General features: G+C 40.0%; 1 protein-coding gene across 1 annotated transcript; it reads right to left on the bottom strand.

The window, feature by feature from the left end:
- Positions 1 to 3,970: 3,970 nt before the first annotated feature.
- gtf3c4 (general transcription factor IIIC, polypeptide 4) lies at positions 3,971 to 19,000 on the bottom strand. Its single transcript, XM_041810152.1, has 5 exons — positions 18,637 to 19,000; positions 11,370 to 13,115; positions 11,029 to 11,159; positions 10,499 to 10,587; positions 3,971 to 4,190 (listed from the first exon to the last, which is right to left on the bottom strand). Exons 1-5 carry the CDS (start codon positions 18,949 to 18,951, stop codon positions 4,126 to 4,128), a joined length of 2,346 nt encoding a protein of 781 aa, XP_041666086.1. The 5' UTR covers positions 18,952 to 19,000; the 3' UTR covers positions 3,971 to 4,125.
- Positions 19,001 to 20,345: the final 1,345 nt, after the last annotated feature.

Raw genomic sequence — 20,345 nt, 5'->3', positions numbered from 1 at the left:
AAGCAGTCACTCGTCTCACTGTGTAAATTAGAATATTGTGAAGCTACAAAATGAATAGATGCTCTTGAGAGAACACAGAGGCGCGTATCTTGTTCGAAATCTAAACAAAACAAAAAGGAATATCACATGAAATTAAGGTGTGAAAAGGTGCCATGAATGTTTTATGCCATCCAGCCACTGACATAAAGGATATAAATATTGTATGCAAAGAGAAAAATCCCTCGTTTGAAGTCTTGAGAGCAAAGACAGTGGGAGAGAAAGGGAGGGGAAGCAGGTAATTACTAGTGGAGCTGCTCTTTGACGGATTATTACACTAAAGCAGGAGGAGGATCAACCAAACACAGCTAACCTCTGTAACAGTGCTGGTCTCCACCTATCAGTGACAGGAACATTACAACGTGAGGAGACACTTCCACTTGACTAAATGTATCACACAACGCCGCAAACCTACCACAGGCAGCGCTGATGAAAACCTTTTAGTTATGATCCAGTTTACCACCGCCGGAAACTCGGAATTAAACTTTCATGGTTTTCTAAGAAGAGCTGAACTCAGCTCTTTTTCCTCAGTAGGGAGGTTATCTCAGAGTCCTGCTGTTTTTGGCACATTCAGGAGGATCCCCGCTTTTCTTTGAACTTCTAATGCTTTGTTTGGAAATCAGTGAGAAAAGAAGTCTTTAGAAAGATACCAAGGCCTGAACCTAATCACTCTGGCCACAATTTAGTCATTAAATATTTCATATTTCCTTTGTGTCTTATCCTACAAAAAAGTATTTTAAAAAACAGATTTATCTCTTCATTGAGCAACAATAAAATTGCTGTCATTGCTATTTTGTAAAGTTAAAATTCATATTGATCAATTTTTTTTCAATTTATGTCGATTTTTGAATACATAAAAGATGCATGTGCATTAAAGTATTCAGACCCTCTTCACTTTTTTCAATTTTATGGTGCAGCCTGATGCTACAGTAAAAAAAAAAAAAAAAATTATTCTCATTAATCTACACTCAGTACCCCATCATGCCAAATTGCAGACAGAATTTTAGAAAATTTTCCTATGTTTTTAAAAATAAAAGAAATATCATATTGCCAAAAGTATTCAGACCCTTTGCAAAAACACTGTCAATTTAGCTCATGTGCCTCCCATTCCTCTGGATCTTTGCTGAGATGTTTCTACACCTTAACTGGAGTCCAATTGTGGTAAATAAAATGATTGGACATGATTTAGAAAGGTACACCCCTCTATAGAAGGCCTCACAGCTAACAGTTCATATCAGAGCAAAAACCAAGCCATGAGGTCAAAGAAACTGCCAGCAGAGCTCAGAGACAGGGTTGCTACACAGATCCGGGGAAGGCTACAATTTTTTTTGTTGCACTCAAGGTTCTCAAGAGCACAGTGGCCTCCATAATTCTCAAATGAAAGAGGTCTGGCACAACAAGGACTCTTCCAAGAGCTGGTCCCCTGCCCAAACTGTGCAATCTCGGGAGAAGGGCCTTAGTAAGAGGGGGGACCAAGAACCTGATGGTCACTCTGAATGTGCTACAGAGGTCCTGTGTGGAAACGGGACAAAGTTCCAGAAGGACATCCATCACTGCAGCCTTCCACAGATCTGGGCTTTATGGCAGAGTGGCAAGAATGCCTCTCCTCAGTGCAACACAAATTAAAGACTGCTTGGCTCTTATATGGAGCTTTTTGCAAACTCTAAGCGGGTACATGTTTTGCTCAGAGGTCTCTCTCCTCCTCAGTCGGTTTCAGTGCGACTGCTGCAACCCTCCTCCACCCCAGCGACCTCCTTTGCATCCCCTGGGTGTTAAGCTCCTTTGTGCATCCTGTATTCCTTGATTGCCACCTCCAAGCCAGCTCATCAGTGTCCAGGTCAATCTCCACGGAAGTTATTCCTCATCTTACCCTACGCCATCCATCACCACCACAATTGTCTAGACTCCACAAAGGGGATGTCCTATCCTGCTGTCAGCCTTAAAAATTTCCAAACATGGCGCGCCGGTAGTCGGGTGGTTGGGGCGTGCACCATGTGTCCAGGCAACCCGGGTTTGGGTCCGGCCTGTGGCGCTATTTCCTGCGTCTCTCCCCGCTCTCTTCCCTGTTTCCAACTGTATCCACTGTCCTATCAGATAAAGGCAAAAAGGCCAAAAAGAAATCTTAAAAAAATAATAATAATAATTCCAAACATGTATTCATCATTGAACTATCATTATAAGGCTGAGACTTCTACTGTTTATATCTAGCTGGAGTGCAACCTCTACATAGCTAAAAAAGATGTTACTCAAAGAGCTATAATATTGCAAACATTACTGAGAAGGACAGGGGACCCCTTAAAAAAAACTGCAACTTATACACTGGTGAAACATCTAATATGGATTTTACTGTAGTCGTTTTAAGTTGTCTCAAGATCTGGGAAAAATGTTATGCCAACCAACTCAACTGTCAAGAGATAATGAGATAAATAAGTCAAGATCTCAAGAAAAAAAACAAAAACAAAATTACTAATTTTAAAGGGAAAATGAGGTAAAATACGATGTTTGTATGTTGGGCCAAAAAAGGTTATTATTATTATAGACCTATTAAATTTGATCTATACTTTTCAGGTTAAATTTTTGTGTAGATAAAGATATGCAAACAAGCTATAAATCTATCATTAGAATTCAAAAGAAATTTCTGGCTCTACTCTTTCAATCTTATTTGTCCCACCCATTTCCTTCCGAGTACCATAATGTGATAAATGATTCACTTTTTAGTAAGTTGAGGGAAACCCTCTTTTTGCCCAAAAGGACTGAAACTTCCCTCTGTTTGTCTCGTAAATAAGTGGATAAGAAATGTGAGGTATAAAATAATAAAGTCCAAAGTTTCTCTTTCATGCGTTCCTGAGTGTTTGGAGCAGGCCTGCCTCCTCTCTCCTCGCCCCGGGGCAGGCTATCATCTCCAGTGACACCAGAAGGAGGGCAGACCCCACCCCACCTTTGCCGGGCCGGGGGATGTGAGGGATGAGAGGCAGCAGCGGTTTTGAATAGAGGAGTCTCTCCTCTCGGCCTGGTCTCTCAGGTCCGGATCCCCTCTTTGATCACCGGCAGCCGACCTCCACGTCTCCAGAACAAGGATCCATGACGGAGAACACGCCACTGAGCCTGTATCCCCTCCCATCAGCCCTTGTTCCCTCCAAATAGGAAAAAAGGGTTAATTGTATTTAACAATATGCTCTCTAACCCCCCCATCACCCCCACCCTCCCCTCCTTGATTAGAATTAGAATCACATCTGGCGCCATGTTCTGTCCCTCATTACTGCTGAATCTCATTACAAGATGCTCCCGTGGGAGGGAGCGCGCCGGGTTTTTAAGCACACTTTTCGCTTTCTTCCTGCCTCTTCCTCATCTCATCTGCCTCGCCGCTCCTTCTCTTCTGCGTTTACATTAGCGGAAGTCCTCATCTGAGAGAATGACTGAGCACCAGCACCCTCCTCCTCCTCCACCCAGAGCTTGGAAATTGTTTTACAGTGCCAATTAAAGTAGGTATGTTGAGTTTTTTCCAGAGAATGTATTATTCAGAGTGTATTATTTGTTGCGCTCAAAAAGAAGGAAAAGAAAAAGCTTCACTAAAATAGGACTAGCAGAGTAAGTTCCACTTACTTGCAGTAAAAACTACACCAAAGGTTCAGAAATATAGTCAACATCAGGAAAATGAGGGAGCTTATTTATGGTGCCCTGAAGTCCTACTGAATAATAGAAACCTCCACATTTGAAACTTTGTTTCCGTGCACCCTTATGCAAACACTCTGTCTGACTGGGAATTAATTTTAGACGCGAGAAAATAAAGAAATCTCTAAAGTTTGAGTCCAAAATGTTTTACCTCAGTAAAATATTAATTGAAAAACTGCAGCAGAGGGAGACGGTCTGTGTTCAGTCTTTGCAGGCTAAACTTGAGAGGAAATGAGACTTAGAACATATAATCAAAGCCCTTTATTTTCACTTTAAAGATACCAAAATAAAGTAATAAAAACATTAACAAAATACATGAAATAAAAAAAATGTTGCAGTGATTTTTAACAAAATTGGACCCCGTGTCAGAGCGGGCTGCTCTGGTGGTCGCCCTGAGGTTCATTGGTTGGGTTAGGTTTAGATCATCGGTGAGTCACAGAGAGCGCAGGGAGCCTGGAGGAGCTTCTTTATCCACTCTGGATCTGAGGAAGAGAAAACAAGTCGCATTTGTGATGATGGACCTTTAAGACTTCACTCTGTTGTTGAACTCAATGGAAACTTTTCATGTTGGCCTCAAATTTGAAAACAAGCTTGAATCATGGCCTTTAAAATGTCAAGACAGCAGTTTTACTGGATTAAAACTTGAAGCAGTTCTCTTTCACGTTTACCTCAGCTCTTAAGTCATGACTGGATGTTGACACATGAAAAAGGCTGCAGCATTAACCCATTGTACACATCTAAGACAGGATACAACACTGGCATGCTTCTACCTTCAAGACCAGGTGTAACATCTGCATGTTTTGGATGATCTCGCCATTTTAAAAACATGACCACTGAACTACAAATGGTTGCTGAAATACACGTCTGGCTGGCAAATGGGTTTTAAAATGGCTTGTTTTAAGCTCTCTAGCCTCCACGTGGAAAAGTTGATGGATGAAGATGTTTCAAAGTTGAGCAGTGACACGGATGATAACCTCAGCAAGAGGAGCAACATACAGACTGAAGCAGTTTTTCAGATGACGACAACAATTAATTAAACAAACATATCCCAAGAAAAATACTTTTTTAAAGAATTCTAAGGTTAATCCAAAGCTTGAAAGTTAATAGCTTCCAAATGGTTGTTATTTCACGTTTCAGTCTGCTGCAGAATCAAGATTTTAATAAATATTTAAATTCTGTTCCATTTTACTGGGGAAAAAAAAACTCAGGTTCTGGAGGTTGTATTCAAACAAAAGTTAGGTTTAAATGGGTGTATTTTGGCAGACTTATGTCTTGTTTTGTACAGCACACACCCTAAAAGACCTATTACATAATTTTACCACCTTTTGGAGCACATATTAATAAATTATTTATTATGGCTGCCAAAAGATTAAACTCTGAAAGTGCAATTAATCTCAGAAGTTCTGTAGTTAATCTCTATTAATCACACCCTTCATATTGCATTTTAAAATGCCACTATTTTGCATTTTAATCCTTTTTTATTTGGGATTTTTCTACTGTCTTAAATAAAGGTATTTGACTGCCTTTAGGGGTAAATTGAAGAGTTTAGAATGAACTGAACCAGGGAAAAAGGAATTTCTTATGGATTGAAAATGTAATAAAAGATCAATTAAAAGGTGTGGATGGCTTTTCACTTGTCCATTGAGCAGTCTGTAATATTTTCTTTAAGTAAAATGAGACATTAAGCAGAAGTAGTGGACTTTATTTACATTATTGTGGCTGCAGGAAGATGCTGACAAACCTTAACCAAAGTGCAACTGATTGCGATTTTAAAAAATTTGTGCACTAATTTTGGACCTTAATTAGTCACAGTACTCAATCTTGACAGCCCCACTTCTCTCTAAGTTTTTGAAAGACATTTATATCTTCTTACTTTTAAATCCTTCGGAAATTTTGGTACAACTGATAAAACGTCAGTAACAAATGTGAAACCTGAGAATCAAAGTTATGAGTGTAGTTGTATACAGTATGTTTAGAAAGTATTCAGACCCATTCACTTTTTTTTCAATTTGTTTATGTTGCAGCCTGATGCTATAGTAAAAATAATTTTTATTCTCATTAATCTACATTCAGTACCCCATCATGACAAAGTAAATACAGAATTTTAGACATTTTTGCTAATTTCTTAAAAATAAAACCTGAAATATCACATTGACAAAAGTATTTAGACCTGTTGCAAAAACACTGGAAATTCACTTCAGGGGCCTCCCATTTCTCAGTCTTTGCTGAGGTGTTTTTACACTTTGACTGGAGTCCACCTGTTGTAAATCAAAATGATTGGACATGATTTGGAAAGAAACACACTTCTCTATAGAAAGCCTCACAGCTGACAATTGAATCAGTGCAAAAAACAAGCCATGAGGAAACTGCATGCCCAGCTCAGGGACAGGATTGTTGCAAGGCACAGATGTGAGGGAGGCTACAAAAAAGATTCTGCTTCAATCAAGGTTGTCAAGTACAGAACAGCGACCTCCATAACCCTCCAGTGGAAGAGGTTTGAATCCACAAGGACTCTTCCAAGAGCCGGTCCCTGGCCAAACAGAGCAATCAGGGGAGAAGAGCCTTCGTAAGAGAGGTGACCAAGAACCAGGACAACCAAAACTTCAAGCTGGTTTTCATGTGTTTTGCACTGAGGATAGTTTAGCCCCTTTGTCCCGACACCCAGATCGGTGGAAGCTGCAGCTATGTTTTTCCTTCTGGAACTTTGTCCAATATCCAAACAGGATCTGTGGAGCTCAGTCAGTGACCTTCTACAGAGAGGTGTGTTCCTTTCCAAATCATGTCCATTTAATTTTATTTACCACAGGTGGACTCTAATCAAGGCCTAGAAACATCTCACAAGAGAAATTTGAGGCAGCTAAGTTAAATTTCAAGTGTTTTTATAAAGCATCTGAATACTTATGTAAAAGTTATATTTACTTTTTTTGTATTAAATTGGTTCGCAAAAAGTTTTTTCGACTGTAGCATCAGGCTGCAACAATAGAAAAACAAAAAAAGGGGTCTGAATATATTCAAAATGCACTGTTTCTTCCCAAACTATGGCAACAAAATACAACCCCAACCAGTATTGAGTTATGTTTTTTTTAAATTAACAAAACAGCAAGCGAACCTATTACCATGTTTCTATTAAGCATAACATTTTAACTACTGAACTTTCTCTGTGATTTCATTTAAAACTGTTATCTCTTGCTTCTGTGGTGATTCTTCCTTGATACTGATGTAAATAAATTCTTCTCAAAGATATAGGATATTGAACAAGTATTGAGTCTTCCTTCGCGCCTAAATGTAGCCACAAAGACAGTCATGTAATGCCTGCTATAGTAGATAAAGACAGAAATGTTATGTATTCCGTCTGAAAGGGGTTGGCGGTAAAATACGGCGATAATTGGCTGTGCTCAGCTTTAAAATCCAAATATAGAAGAAGACAGAGGTCTGTAAGATGTTTTGAGACAGGTGCTGTGACGATGTTGATTTTGACAGATGCCAAAAGTGCACAGAGCTGTCAGTCTTAAGCTCTGATAGGCTGGAATGACGAGGAGAGCCGTGCCTCAGGCACTCAGGCAAAATGATAAAGACCTTGGATGCATGGAGCAGCCAGATAAAGCCAGAGCTCAAACACTGAGAAGAGTACCGTGGATTTTTCCTCTCTCAATACTTAAAAAAGTGCAGGAATCACACAGCCTGCAATAAACCGTGTTTTGTTCCACATTTAAAAGTACCTAAAGGGAAATCTGAAAATGTATAATAGACTAGTATGCTTATAACAGCCACACTAGAAAACAATGCATAAAAATATTATAGTTGACTGATCTGGTGTGTGGGTATTAATTTCCCAAGCACCAGGTGGCTGATACTCAGTGATTTTATCCTTTAAAGCCTTCTATAGACTTTTAAGTTAACCACATTGTATGACACAGTTACAAAACTAAACCATCCCACTTGTTTTGTCTGAGAATTAAACTGTATGAGATATGTCGCTGCAGGTGGAGACAGAAAAAGGCACCTTTTTGAAACACATTTGTTTGCTCAGTCTACATATAATACATGTTGAATAAAGCCAACAAAACCCAGAATCAAAAAAGTGAGCTCTTAAGGGTTTAATCAGGCATGCTGTGACCAGAGTCAGCTAGAGTCACTGGTTGAAGGTTGTAAGAGTTTATGTTACAATTTCTCAAAAAAAGAATGCACATTTTAGAGATTTACATTTACAGATGACTTGTGAATTACTGCAGATTATTTAAATACTGGGAAACTAAAAGATTTAAAGGTCAGCTGAGATGCCACCACTCCAATGGTTCTGCACGAAAGGGTTATCCACCTTGAATTTATTCATGCATCCCCAAGGATATTTTGCCCTTTAATTGATTTTAAAAATGATTTATGGTAAATATAATTTGGCTTTTTGACAAAAATATAAACAAAACAAAAAGAAAAGCAATGCCCAAGTGAAAACAGATTTGATGAACATGATTTAAAATTACACACTGCATAAATATTCATCCCCTTCAAGTCAGTATTTAGTAGATGCACCTTTGGCTGCAATTACAGCATTGAGTCTGTGTGGATAGGTCTATATCAGGCTGGACACTGTAATTTTACTCCATTCTCCTTTGCAAAACTGCTCAAGCTATGTCAGGTTGCACAGTGATCAGGTGTTAACAGCCCTTTTCAAGTCCAGCCACAAATTCTCTATTGGATTGAGATCAGGGCTCTGACTCAGACAAAACAGAACATTCACCTTGTTGCCTTAAACTATTTCTGTGTAGCTTTTGCTATATGCATCAGGTCATTGTGTTGTTAGAAACTGAATCTTCTCAAAAGCTTTTCTTTTGCAGACTGAATAAGATTGTCCTCCTGGATTTTCCTATATTTTGCTCCATTAGTTCCTTTAACTTGACAAGCCTTCTAGTGCTGCCTGCTGAGAAGCATCCCCACAGCATGATGCTGCCACCACTGTGCTTCACAGTGGGGATGGTGTGTTTATGATGATGTACTGTGTTTGGTGTCTGCCAAACATAGCATCTTGTCTGATGACAAAAAAGCAACATTTTGGTCTCATCAAACTGAAGAACTTTCTTCCACTTAACCATGGAGTCTCCCACATGCCTTTTGGTAAATGCTTGTCCAGGTTGGGTATGATTTTTCTTCAACGGTGGGTTTCTCTTTGCCACTCACATAAAGTTTAACTGCCGAAGAACCTGGTCAACAGTTGTTGTATGCAGAGTCTCTCCCATCTAAGCTGCTGAAGCTTGTAACTCCTTCAGAGTAGTCATTGGTGTCTTGGCTTAGTTTGTGAGGATGGCCTGATAGACAGATTAACACATGTGCCATATTCCTTGCATTTCTTGTTGATGCGTTTAACTTAACACCTGGGGATGTTCAGGGCCTTGGCATTTTTTATGAATCCATCTCCTGACTTACACTTTCAATAACCTTTTCTTTGAGTTGCTTTGGGTGTTCTTTTGTCTTCATGGTGTAACAGTAGCAAGGAATACTGATAAACCAGTGACTGAACCTTCAAGATACAGGTGTCTTTATACTGCGATCACTTGAGACACATTCACTGCATTTAGGTGATCCCCATTTCACTGACTGTAGTTTTTACTCTGTCACTTATTTTACATTACAATTTTTATTCAATAGATATTACTTTGTAGGAAAGGTTTCTCTTTCACATTAAAGGGTTTTTTTTCTTTTGTCAAAAAAAGCTAAATTATATTGACTATGATTGATTTATAAAATCAGTATAAGGGTAAAACGAGACTGAGCATGCCCATAAATCAGAAATGGAAAGAATAGTTTTAAAAGCAGGTGTTCAACAATGAGATTGGCAGTGGATTGAGTATCTTTCAAATGAACTGACAAATATTCAAATAAATGGATTCACCACTCATGAACCGTGTATTTGAATCTGGTTTTTCTGAGACACTAGCACCAACTTTCTCCAATATTCCTCAGCAGCAGCTTTTTGTCAAGCTGCTTCACTATGTATGCCGCCCTGGTCCACAGGCCTGCTGATCATTTTTATTTCTAACCTTGTCTCCTAAAAGGTTATGCTAAATGTGAACCTTCATTTAAAAAATGCAATAACTTTATATGTTGAAGAAATCAAATAATCTCCATTTGATCCAAGGAGTGTAGAGTGATTTTAAAGTTTAGACAAGCTGAGCTTTACATGGAAGAAATTATGGTTATACATGTGACTGGATAATGGAAGTACATATACCTAGCAACCTCAATGAGCAAACTTTGAATGGATCTATTAGTGAAATAAAAAGTTATTACTATGTGTAGTATAATGTACGGAAGTAAAAGGCCAATAAGATACCTTCCATACATGAAACTGGGAATACTAGCTCACATTTGGGGTCTCAAATCCTCTATTTCAATCCAAGACTCTATATCTTGTTTACATGTAGTTTTAAGAGTTTAAATTGAGCATAAAGTAAACTTTAAACTAGGTAAATGCATGCCAAATGTCAGTGATCTGGGATAAACTACAGTGAGTAAAGTTACAAGTATAAGGTTAATTATTCCAATCAGTGGAAACTTTATGGTGCCAGTTTTCTAAGTAAGGACTGAACCATCAAACTCTTTTAAACAGGTCATTTCTGCAACCATTAATGTATTTAAATATGAATTTTTTGTCAAAATCCTGAGCCAAAATGCCATGCACAGATCTAAGTGACAGAGGGAGATGAAGGCCGGCGTTGAAGGTGACAGGAGGGGATGGCTGACGGAGAGTGAGACTGTGAAACAGAGGTGGAGAGAGATGGAAAGTGGCGCTTACCCTCAGGCTCTGGCAGTCTGGCGATGGTATCCAGCAGGAGGCAACGTCTGAACGTCAGCGTCTGGCAGGCTCTGTATGACAACACACACCTGGAGGAGAGCGAGGGAAAGGCATTAGAGAGGTGGCTGGCAGGGACAGAGATATGCACATCCACACATATATAACCCCACACAGACAGACGGATAGAAAAGTAGAGCAGAAACTGCACTGACGGGCACAGATTTCCCTCTGGGTGCCCACAAGAGGCACCATGCTCCAGCTAGAGGGAAGGCAGGAGAAATATTTGACAGAGGATATTTATGAGCTGATGAGAGTGGTGCATGTGTAAATATCAAAAGGTGGGAGGCTTGATTGCAGCTCTATGAAGATAAATAAACCGTCAAAGAAAGCATTTGGCATTAAGATTCAATTCATGTCCCATCAGGCTCAACTATGGCATCTAAACCTTTGGAGCACGCTGAGGCTAAAGCTAATAAAACCATGTTTTAGTGGATCACATTTGAACTTAAGAATAAGAAGGATTTCAGTACCTGAGCCACATGTGACCATTTTGACAGATTGCTTGTTTGTGGTCTGAGAAGGGCAGCACAGCCTGACACAGACTGCAGCGCTCTGGGAACGACTGCTTGTTCATCTTCTTCTTAATGTGGCCAATCAGCACCTGAAACACACAACATGCAGGTTAGAGGGAAACAGAAAGACAAATTATACTGTAAATGACTGATTTTTAAAATAAATGAAAGGGAAAAAAACAAAGCAGATAAATACTTTTTTATAGGCACTGCATCTGGAACCTACTACAAAAATGAAGACTGAATCATTCAACAAACAAAACAGTTCTGGTAGGATAATGAAAAGTCATGGGTTTTACCTCTGAATCTCTGTCATTGGCATCCTTTGAGAGATACTCCATCAGACCACAGGTGGGTATGCTGGTGTTCTGAGTGATTAAAGTGTTAAGGTACACCACCCCCAGCACCTTCTTTATGTTTTCTCTCATCAAGTGTGTCTCCACAGCGCTGATCCATGCCTGAACCTCCACCATCTGCTGTTCCAGATTGACCTCCTTCTCTTGTTTCACCTCCCCTGGCTCGCTTTCCTCTCGTGTAGCATCTTCTCCATCCTCTTCCCCCGACTCCTCTTCCTCCGCCTCGTCCCTCAGAAGCACTTTACTCTGGTCATATGAGGGTTTCCAGCGGTGATCTGTTTGAGGCTTCTGCAGTGACTGGTAAAGTACCCGCACCAAAAAGAGCTTCAATCGCCAAAAGTAAAGAGAGTCTTGTTCCTGAATCCTCTGATCGATTTCCTCCTGCAATGACTCGGGGATGCATTTGTTTTTAAGAATTTGCCACCTCACTAGATCAAGCAAGTCAGCCATTTTGTACAAGCTCTGTGTGGGAGATTTAAGCAGCAGTGCTCCTGCCTTTTCTGGTGTTTTCAGGGCCACAAAGTGAACCTGGTATGTCCTGTTTATTGGATGAAAACTGCCAACCATTCCTTGTGTAGTGATGACTGCAATGTACGCTCCGTTAAGGCTTACTGTTATCCCATGTATTCTCCTCCCTGCTAGGTTCTCAGGCTGCAGCATGTCTTCCTGTCTGAAAATTAAAGTGTTCTCTGTAAATGTTGGCGTCAGCTTTTTTATCTGTCCGTCCATGGAACACGTGTAAACAGCGACGCCATGTTGACTCACCGCTAGTGAGATCACAGGGAGTGAGTGTAGCCCTGCAACATGAGAGTTGTGCACATTTAGTCCAGCTGGTGAAATCATGAGCAAACACCAAAAGACGTAGCAGCCGCGTGAGGCCACGATGAGGCTACAGCTTGACTTTTGGATGGGGTGGATCATCGGGACACATTTGATGTTTTCAACGGCGATCTCGTCGCACTCCTTCCACAGAATGACCGGGTGGCGGAGGGTGAAGTAGCCCTTCACTCCTGTAAGGCTGACCGGCATGATCTTTACTGGTCCCACCTCGCTGCCGATGATCAGGCCGCTCATTCGACGACCTGCACTCTCATACTCCCACCACGCCAAGTCACTGGGTCTCGCCACTCCTGACTCGATAATGTCATAAAACATGACATCTGCTCCATTTAAAAACGGCAACACAAACTTCCACAAAACAAGGTCGCCATTTTCCATTAAGACAGCCAGAAGAACCATCTCAACGTCTAAGCATGTGTTGTTCGGCTGAACCTGTTTCATTGTGTAAACACTCGACCACTCCATCCTCAGAGGAGTCTGCATACTGAAGCGCCGCCGCAGCTCGTCTAAATCCAGCAGGTTCGCCTCTGGAGGCTTGTTGTCTTTTTTGGCATAGCCTCGCTCCTTTAGTCTCTCACTGTACTTTTTGGAGAGATCGACTAGCATGTTCCACTCCAGACGTTTGTGGCTGTTGTGAATGGTAAGTCTGTTTTCAAGAGAAAGGCAGGCGAGGAGGCAGCGCCCACTGGAGTCACATCCTAATGGGGACCAACTGGCATATTTTATTCCTTTGTGAACTCCTACTGACGGGTTTATCACTCTGTCAGCCACAAATTCTTGCCTTACTGCCGGGTCCGGATGATCAGAGAACTTCTCTATTGCTTCGGCTAGCTCTGCTGCTGGTCCAACCTTGTTATTAAAAACATAAGACAAAAGTCCAGAGTCAGAAACAGTTAGCAAGTCATTTCAGAAAAAAATGATGCTACACATGGGGAAAATATAAGCATCACAGTCACTGATGACAAATCTTGGAATCATTTTATACTTGAAAACTTAAAACACTTTGCAATACTCTAAATAGGTCTGATGCAAACATAGCTACTTAGATAATGTACCTACCATGCTTACACAGCTGCTTTGTGAGTTTAGCTTTAGCTATGCCAGCTACATTAGTTACTTAGCTATGTTATCTATGGCTAAGTTAGTTTTAGCAAATGTAGCTAAAGCTAACTTAGTTGGGTGATAACGTAGATGTGTAGCTTAAGTTGCTGCTTTATGAGTTTAGCTTTAGCTTTGTTACTTAAGTAGCTTTACACAGTTAATGGAGCTATGTGAGCTACACTGGCTGCATTGGAATGTTTTCATAGGGGACAAGCTTTTTTTTGCTTAAGCAGACTGTTAGCTTGGCTTAATTAAACATTTTGTAATCAGGTTTTGCAGGTCGGGTTTTTACCTTTTGGTATCCCAACCCTTCCCCTAAACCTAAATGGAAGTTAATCTGAGTTGATCTGGAAAGTTCAGTTTTGACATATATGGTGTCTCAGATGAATGGCCATGATATTTGCTGTCAGAAATAAACAGGCTGCAGCCAGACTGTCTTGGGACAGTCTTTAATGCATCAGAGTTTTGTGGGGTGTGTTGACAATGTCGTTCATCCCTGTGTTGTAAACATTTCCTCTTTGCGGTCAAGGCTACAGCAGGCCAATGTGGTATTATATGCAAATTCTACAACTGACCCTTGTGACGGAAAGATTATCATGAACAGTTAACGGTCATGACAGTTGATTTTGTGCAACAGTATCATCAGACAGACTGCATGTGGCCTCCAAAATAACACTATGCCTAATGCTAACATCCTCCTGCATGGCTCTCCTTTTTACAAGCAGTTAATCATATCTACCAATAACAGCAGGAAACCATCTTTGCCTGTCTGCCTCTGTGCTTAGTGGATTATAAAATTCAGCTTCAGCCAGTCTTTCACTGCCAAGTGGATTTTTGTAGAAAAGACGAACCTTTAAAAAAATCATGTTTACACGTTAGACCAGCTGCTCAGAGACAGATCTAGCAGACAAATTGTTCTTCAGTTTCCTTTTTATCAACATTTGTTGTGCCAAACTAATAGCACACAAGTGGATAGCAACATTTCTACAGCACAAGGAGCATAAAACTTAGCAACACATTGGTCCACTAAGATAGCAGATGTCATTTTATAATCACCTACATATTTGTGTTACTTTTTAATGGTGGTAACAGATTCAAATGTACAGGGAGCCTGGTTCTAAATGGTCATAAAGCTGCTGAACTTATTGTTTTTCCCTCCTGTATATTTCCCAGTGCAGATTTAATGTATTTGCATAGATTTATATTATCTAAAGGCTGATTTTTTACATTAATCAGCTGAAGGCAGTAAGTTTCAGAGTACAACACATGTAGAATTTATGCCAACTGCAGTAAAATGTCCCCTGTGGTCTTAATAAAACCCCCTATTGCTATTTTGCCAAAATATAATACCAGCGTTCTTGACCCTGTATAAACCAGCTCCACACAGCCTTTCTCAGAATGGTCAGTTTTCAGCTGCCATGGCTGTGGTTGGACATGTCAACTGAGAAACAGGTGATATTGAAAGTCAAAATGAGTGCAGATGCTTTTTCCAAAGATTAATTTTTTCCTTTATTTAATAAGACATCGGAAAAGAGACAAGAAATTTTGGGAGAGAGAACGGAGGAAGGCATGCACCAAGCATGCACTGAGACCAGGAACTGATCCCACAACCAGCGGGTTGAGGACTAAAGCTTCACCAAACAGGTGCCTCTCCCAACTGAGCTACATTGGCACCAGATCAGTAGCTGTGGGTAGTATACCGGTATTATGCTACTAAGCTAAATCAATGATAAACAGGCTACTTCAGTTGTTTCTTCATAATAAAAGGCTATGTTATTATTTTTCTGAAATGCTTTTATTGTGAAGGCTCTCATCAGGAAATGTGCTCAAGTCATTACCAGCTTCACACACCTCAGCAGGATAGAGATGAAACGTAAAACTTGGAGTGCTGTAGGAAAAAGTAAACAAAGAGAGACTAAAAAAAAAGAAAAACCATGCTCTTATGCTTAGACATAAGCTGAGTATGCCATCAAAGTTTTGTTTTAAGGGGAGAAGGGAGTTTGTAACACCTCTTTTTAGTTTGGTAATACCGTGATATAATACCCTTACTGTCAAACAGGGCTGGACTGGCAATGTCCAGGCAAAAAACGTAAGCGCCAAAACAATCAAGTGGATATGAAAATAAACGTCAAATTAGAACAAAAAAATGGCGGTCAAGATGCGCAGAAATTGTAAAGACTCTGCAGTCTGTGCAACAGACAGTCTGATGCTGCATGCAGCTAAATGAGGAGGAGGAGGAAAGGAAGAGGCTAGAGGACAGGCAGGTGTGTGACAGGTACATCATGAGCATGAGGAGAGTGAAGCAGTGGCTGAGTGAGCTCTGTAGAGTATCAGAATAAAGGCTTATAAAGATAATTAGACTCTGGGTCCACTTTATAAGGAAAACTAAAACAGTTTGAGATTAAGTCTGGAGCTCTTCTGTGATCTGAAGATTGAAGAGACGGTTTAATCCTCTCACCATACCATGAATTTACTCCATTATTAATAAAAGTCCTGAATTCAGACTTCATCCTGGTTACATACAAGCAGACCTGTCCGTAGTTTCATTAATGTTGGGCACTCGTATTTTAGATTGTAGAATAAAATATTACATGTGATTGATTTGCTATTATCCTGATATCAGAGTTACATTAATATGTTAGTCTTTTTAGCACATTTTCATTTCTGATTTCTTATATTTTCTATGTTTTCATGGGTTTAGAATAATGGCTGATAGAATAGCTGGACAGTACAGCACTGACTAAGGAGATGTTTTGGAGTAGAAATATACAAACCTATCAAATGTTCATTAAAGCAGAGGAGCTTTTCATGAAGTATTCAAAATCAGATTTATTTTTGTCAGCATTATTACAGTAAATTTACTTATTTAATAGGCAGTTTTATCTCTGTAAGCATTTCTATTAAATTAATGCCTTTTGATTTAAAAATATAATGAATTCTGGCAGAGATAATATCAAAATAATTTGAGATTTTTTCTACACTTCTACTTGATACGGCCAATGATCACATATTGATTTGGTGTTGACTACCCTCGGACTAGTAGTAAGTCAAAACAGAGTGAAAACACACCATTACATGTGTCTATGATGCCAACTTCTAAACCATGTCATAGTTGGACAATTCTTTTTAGTAGCTCTATGTAATAAGGGGGGCAATGTAACATGTGTAACATTCTGTTATATTTTGGCCCGCTATGAGGGGCTGGTCCAAGCAAAAATGCCAGGGCCAAATTTCCTCCCCAGTCCAGCCCTGCCGTCAAAGGTAAGAAAAATACCATGATATGATATTTAGGCCATATGGCCCAACCCTACTGATGAGTGCAGATTTGGATTAGACTGTCAGAATTTTGTATTATCTGACATAGCAAAAACTTTGATAGTTTATTTTAAATAGCTTCAAGAGGGCATCTGACACTGCATGTAGCCTGCTAACAAGAAGTTAAGATGGAGTACTGTTGAAACATTAGACCAAACGTTTCACTGAATGCAGAATAGCACTATTGTCCTGAAAATTTGACAATGTAAAACAAAAAATGCATGTGAACCACAGCCAGTCATTGTCTATCATCATCTGATATATGAAATATGCCTCTGAGAATGGATGTGAATTTCTCTATAATCCCAATAAAGCCAGAGGATGGCTAAGTGTTTGGGAAAATGGCAGAGGCTTTGAAAAAAACTTGGAGTGTGACTGGATGAACGTTCTGTCTGTCACATCTTTACAGGCCAATCAGAGCAAGAAAACACGTGACGTAGCCAACCAAGATGCGTTTGCGCAGCTACTGAGGAATAACGCGAACCATGGCAACTATGGGCATGTCAGTACACGACTTTTGTTGTTTTTGAAAAGAAAACAACCCACTGCTGTTCTTTGTTCCTCTTTTAATGAAGAAATGTCGTCAAGTTCTGATAAAACTGGTGATTAAGCAGCATCCACACTAATCTCTTCTGCCATAATTGCACCGGCCTCTTGTTGCTGCTTGCGTACATCACGACTCCGCCGCGCCTGAAAGTACTGCCCCTCGTCACTGATTGGTCCTGTCACTTTCTAACCGGGCCCAGGTTAACACCCTCCCAATATTATGATTGCAATTTAATATGAAATTATTTTTAGGTTCCTCATCTCATGTGTCGTTGTTCAACAAATATCAACAGGAAATCTTTCTTTATTATAACAATTACAATATTAGATAATTTACACTTGGGATATGATTTAGAAAAAAACACATAATTGTGATTTTGGCTCACTGATATCAATTGCTATATTAAAGGAGATTATCATTTTTTATTTCCAGCCCTAATTGCTAGTATACAGCGAATGGCTACACTTACATGTGATTGGTCAATGCAGTTTGGATTACAGACTGGCTGTATCACAAATGGAGACAAGAACACGTCACATGCTGAAAATCTAGAGCCATGTGAATAGACTTTACATTTTTGTGTACAATCTGTAAATAGATCTTACCTCATACATAACTTTTTGTCACTATTTTGCCACACACTGGAATGAATGTGATAATCTTTGCAGGAAACTTAATGAAACAAACTTAACTACTCAATATAATTGAACTATGAAATTAAAATGCATATCTTTAGATTCTGCATACGCCAATGAGACCAGGAGTAATCGTTATAATTTAATGATTTATAAATGGAGACTTCCTGTCAGCCACAAATTATTATTCAAAGCAGAGGATGGATTACTATTCATGTCTGGAGGGGATCTTAAAGGTTTTCTTTCATCTTCAGACTTACTTCACTGATAGATTCTGTCTGGTGCCTGTTTAATATGCTTCAGCAATTAGTTTATAGTTTTTTCTGGTGAAGACTTGACATTTTAAATTCAACAAAGCAGCTGTAAACATATATTTCACAACACAGCAACATCATCCTTTCAACATCACAGGTGGATTTGAGAAAATTAGAAATGAAATGGGTCGAGCAATTTACCTAGAAATAAGTTATTCAGCGGAGTTTCCTTCAACGTTTGATATTATTTTAATGTAAAAAGCTATGAGTCTGTAAAGAACTGAAATCAGACTGAGGCTTATTCCTGAGCACTGCAGTGACACGCCCCTTCAATTTGCTCTGCAGTGGTCAATGTATGCCTAATAAGAGGACATGTCTTTATTATGATATAAGGGCATAACCAGTAGGTTCAGCTATCACTGGGGCATGCTAACGTTTCAGAGATCCTTTAGATGTTTTTTCTCTATAGTGAAGTGTTACCATGTGGTGTTAGCAGCTGATTATGTGAGGATATTTACCCGAAGTTTGTACACATCGGTGGGGACTGGGATTGAGGTCCTGTGCAGCACGAGGTCTTGTTTGTTGCTGTGAACATCACACACCAGCTCCATAACAGACAGAGAGCTGGTGGTACAAACAGCCAGGCGGTGATCCTGCGACCAGGAGAGAGGCTGCTGCCCGCTGACCGGAGACGATAGCGGGACGACGGGGTCCCGTTTGAGCGGGACTTCCTCCACGGGAGTCGGTAGATCATCCTCGGTTTCTGGCTCGGTCTTGATAACAACGTTTCTCGGTAGTGAATTCACTGAATCAGACGGACTGGCAGCCGCCATGTTTTCCGCTGGAAGTGACGTCAGCGAGCGCGCAGCGCGGGACGAAGGGAAGGAGGGACTTCCTGAATGGTGAAAATTTTCTTATGAATTTATGGCGATTTATGGCTTGATAAACGACAGTACCACCAACGAAGTTACGTTTTATGCTGAAAACTGTCTTTCATGACATTAGCCTTTAAGGATATGTTTTTTTCCAGCCTTCTGTCTTACTTTTTTACACTATTTTGATCTTGTCTCATAGCAGATTGTGCTGGCAATTGAAAATTTGGGTCAATTTTGGCTTCTTAGAAAGGCAACAAATAAAAGTCTAAAGTCAGAGGATGCAATAATTGAGCCAGTGACATTTATTTTGTTTTAATCAGGCATCTGCAGAATGTATTTTCTGGTATTTATTTCTGTAAATGGGCCATGTGGGCTTGCAAACTTTCCTAAGTAGCATTAATGTCTCTGAAGATACTGATAAATTCTTGAAATTGTGAAGTAAGCGGCACAGTAGACTATTTAACAAAGTGTCACCAGTTAATCCAACACCAGTTAACTCATGACATCAGCTGGTCAGGTCAGGTCAGGTTTGGGAGCATGTGCCAGTCTGACACTTCCCCGCTTCAAGCTTGGTCCTGTTGTTCTGGCCTCCTGTTGGCCATCGTCCAGGCCCCCATCCCTCCAAGTATTCTCCCAGCTGCCCCCAACATCTGGACCAGCCCACCGGGTCCTTGGCACCCAGTATGCAGTGAGCTGGGTTGGGCCTGGGAAAGCTCACCAGGTACCCATAAAAGCAGCTGACCCTTCTCATCCCTGTTCTCTTGAGCATGTCAGCACAAAGTGCATGGTATTGCCAACGACACCCAAAAATTCACCAAAGAGAAGTTGTCACATAAGAGTCCATTTTGTGTTAAACAGAATGCTCACAATATGTTCTTGACTGATTTGATCATTTTAACGCACAGAAAGGTAGAGTAATATTAATATTTTCCTACAGCTCAACCCATTCCCATTATTGGGCCGATATTTGAGGCCAAAATGTTGAAAGGGAAATTTATGAGCAAAACACCAACAGCTTTACACATTGCACTAGTGTTTCCTTCAGTTTCCCCCATCATGAAAAGGTTTCATGTCTTCCTGTCTTTAAGTACAGCTAGATCTGTATCACCACTACAAACAGGCTCAGGGCTAAGATTCGACAACAATCATAACACATGCTCATGTCAGAGCAGCAGATAAATGCATGTTGGTTGACTGCTTCATAAGTTTAAGCAGGTGCTCTTTTCATGATAATATAAATATATTAGAGGCATGTCATTTATATTTACATGCTGTTTGTTGCAGTTTCAAAAATCATTGGATGAAATGTGAAACATCCCATCTCTGATCATTCAAATGCTGTCCTTTGAACT

This window comes from Cheilinus undulatus, linkage group 17 (genome assembly GCF_018320785.1).
Source record: "Cheilinus undulatus linkage group 17, ASM1832078v1, whole genome shotgun sequence".
NCBI classification, from domain to species: domain Eukaryota; kingdom Metazoa; phylum Chordata; class Actinopteri; order Labriformes; family Labridae; genus Cheilinus; species Cheilinus undulatus.
This window is presented reverse-complemented; position numbering and strand designations above follow the sequence as displayed.

Excerpts from the sequence above, each read along its gene's own strand:
- gtf3c4 (XM_041810152.1), bottom strand. The coding sequence starts at position 18,951 with ATGGCGGCTGCCAGTCCGTCTGATTCAGTGAATTCACTACCGAGAAAC. Across the intron at positions 13,116-18,636 it reads CCGATGTGTACAAACTTCGG|GTTGGACCAGCAGCAGAGCT; the intron begins GTAAATATCCTC and ends TTTAATAACAAG. Across the intron at positions 4,191-10,498 it reads CAGACTGCCAGAGCCTGAGG|ATCCAGAGTGGATAAAGAAG; the intron begins GTAAGCGCCACT and ends TCTCTTCCTCAG.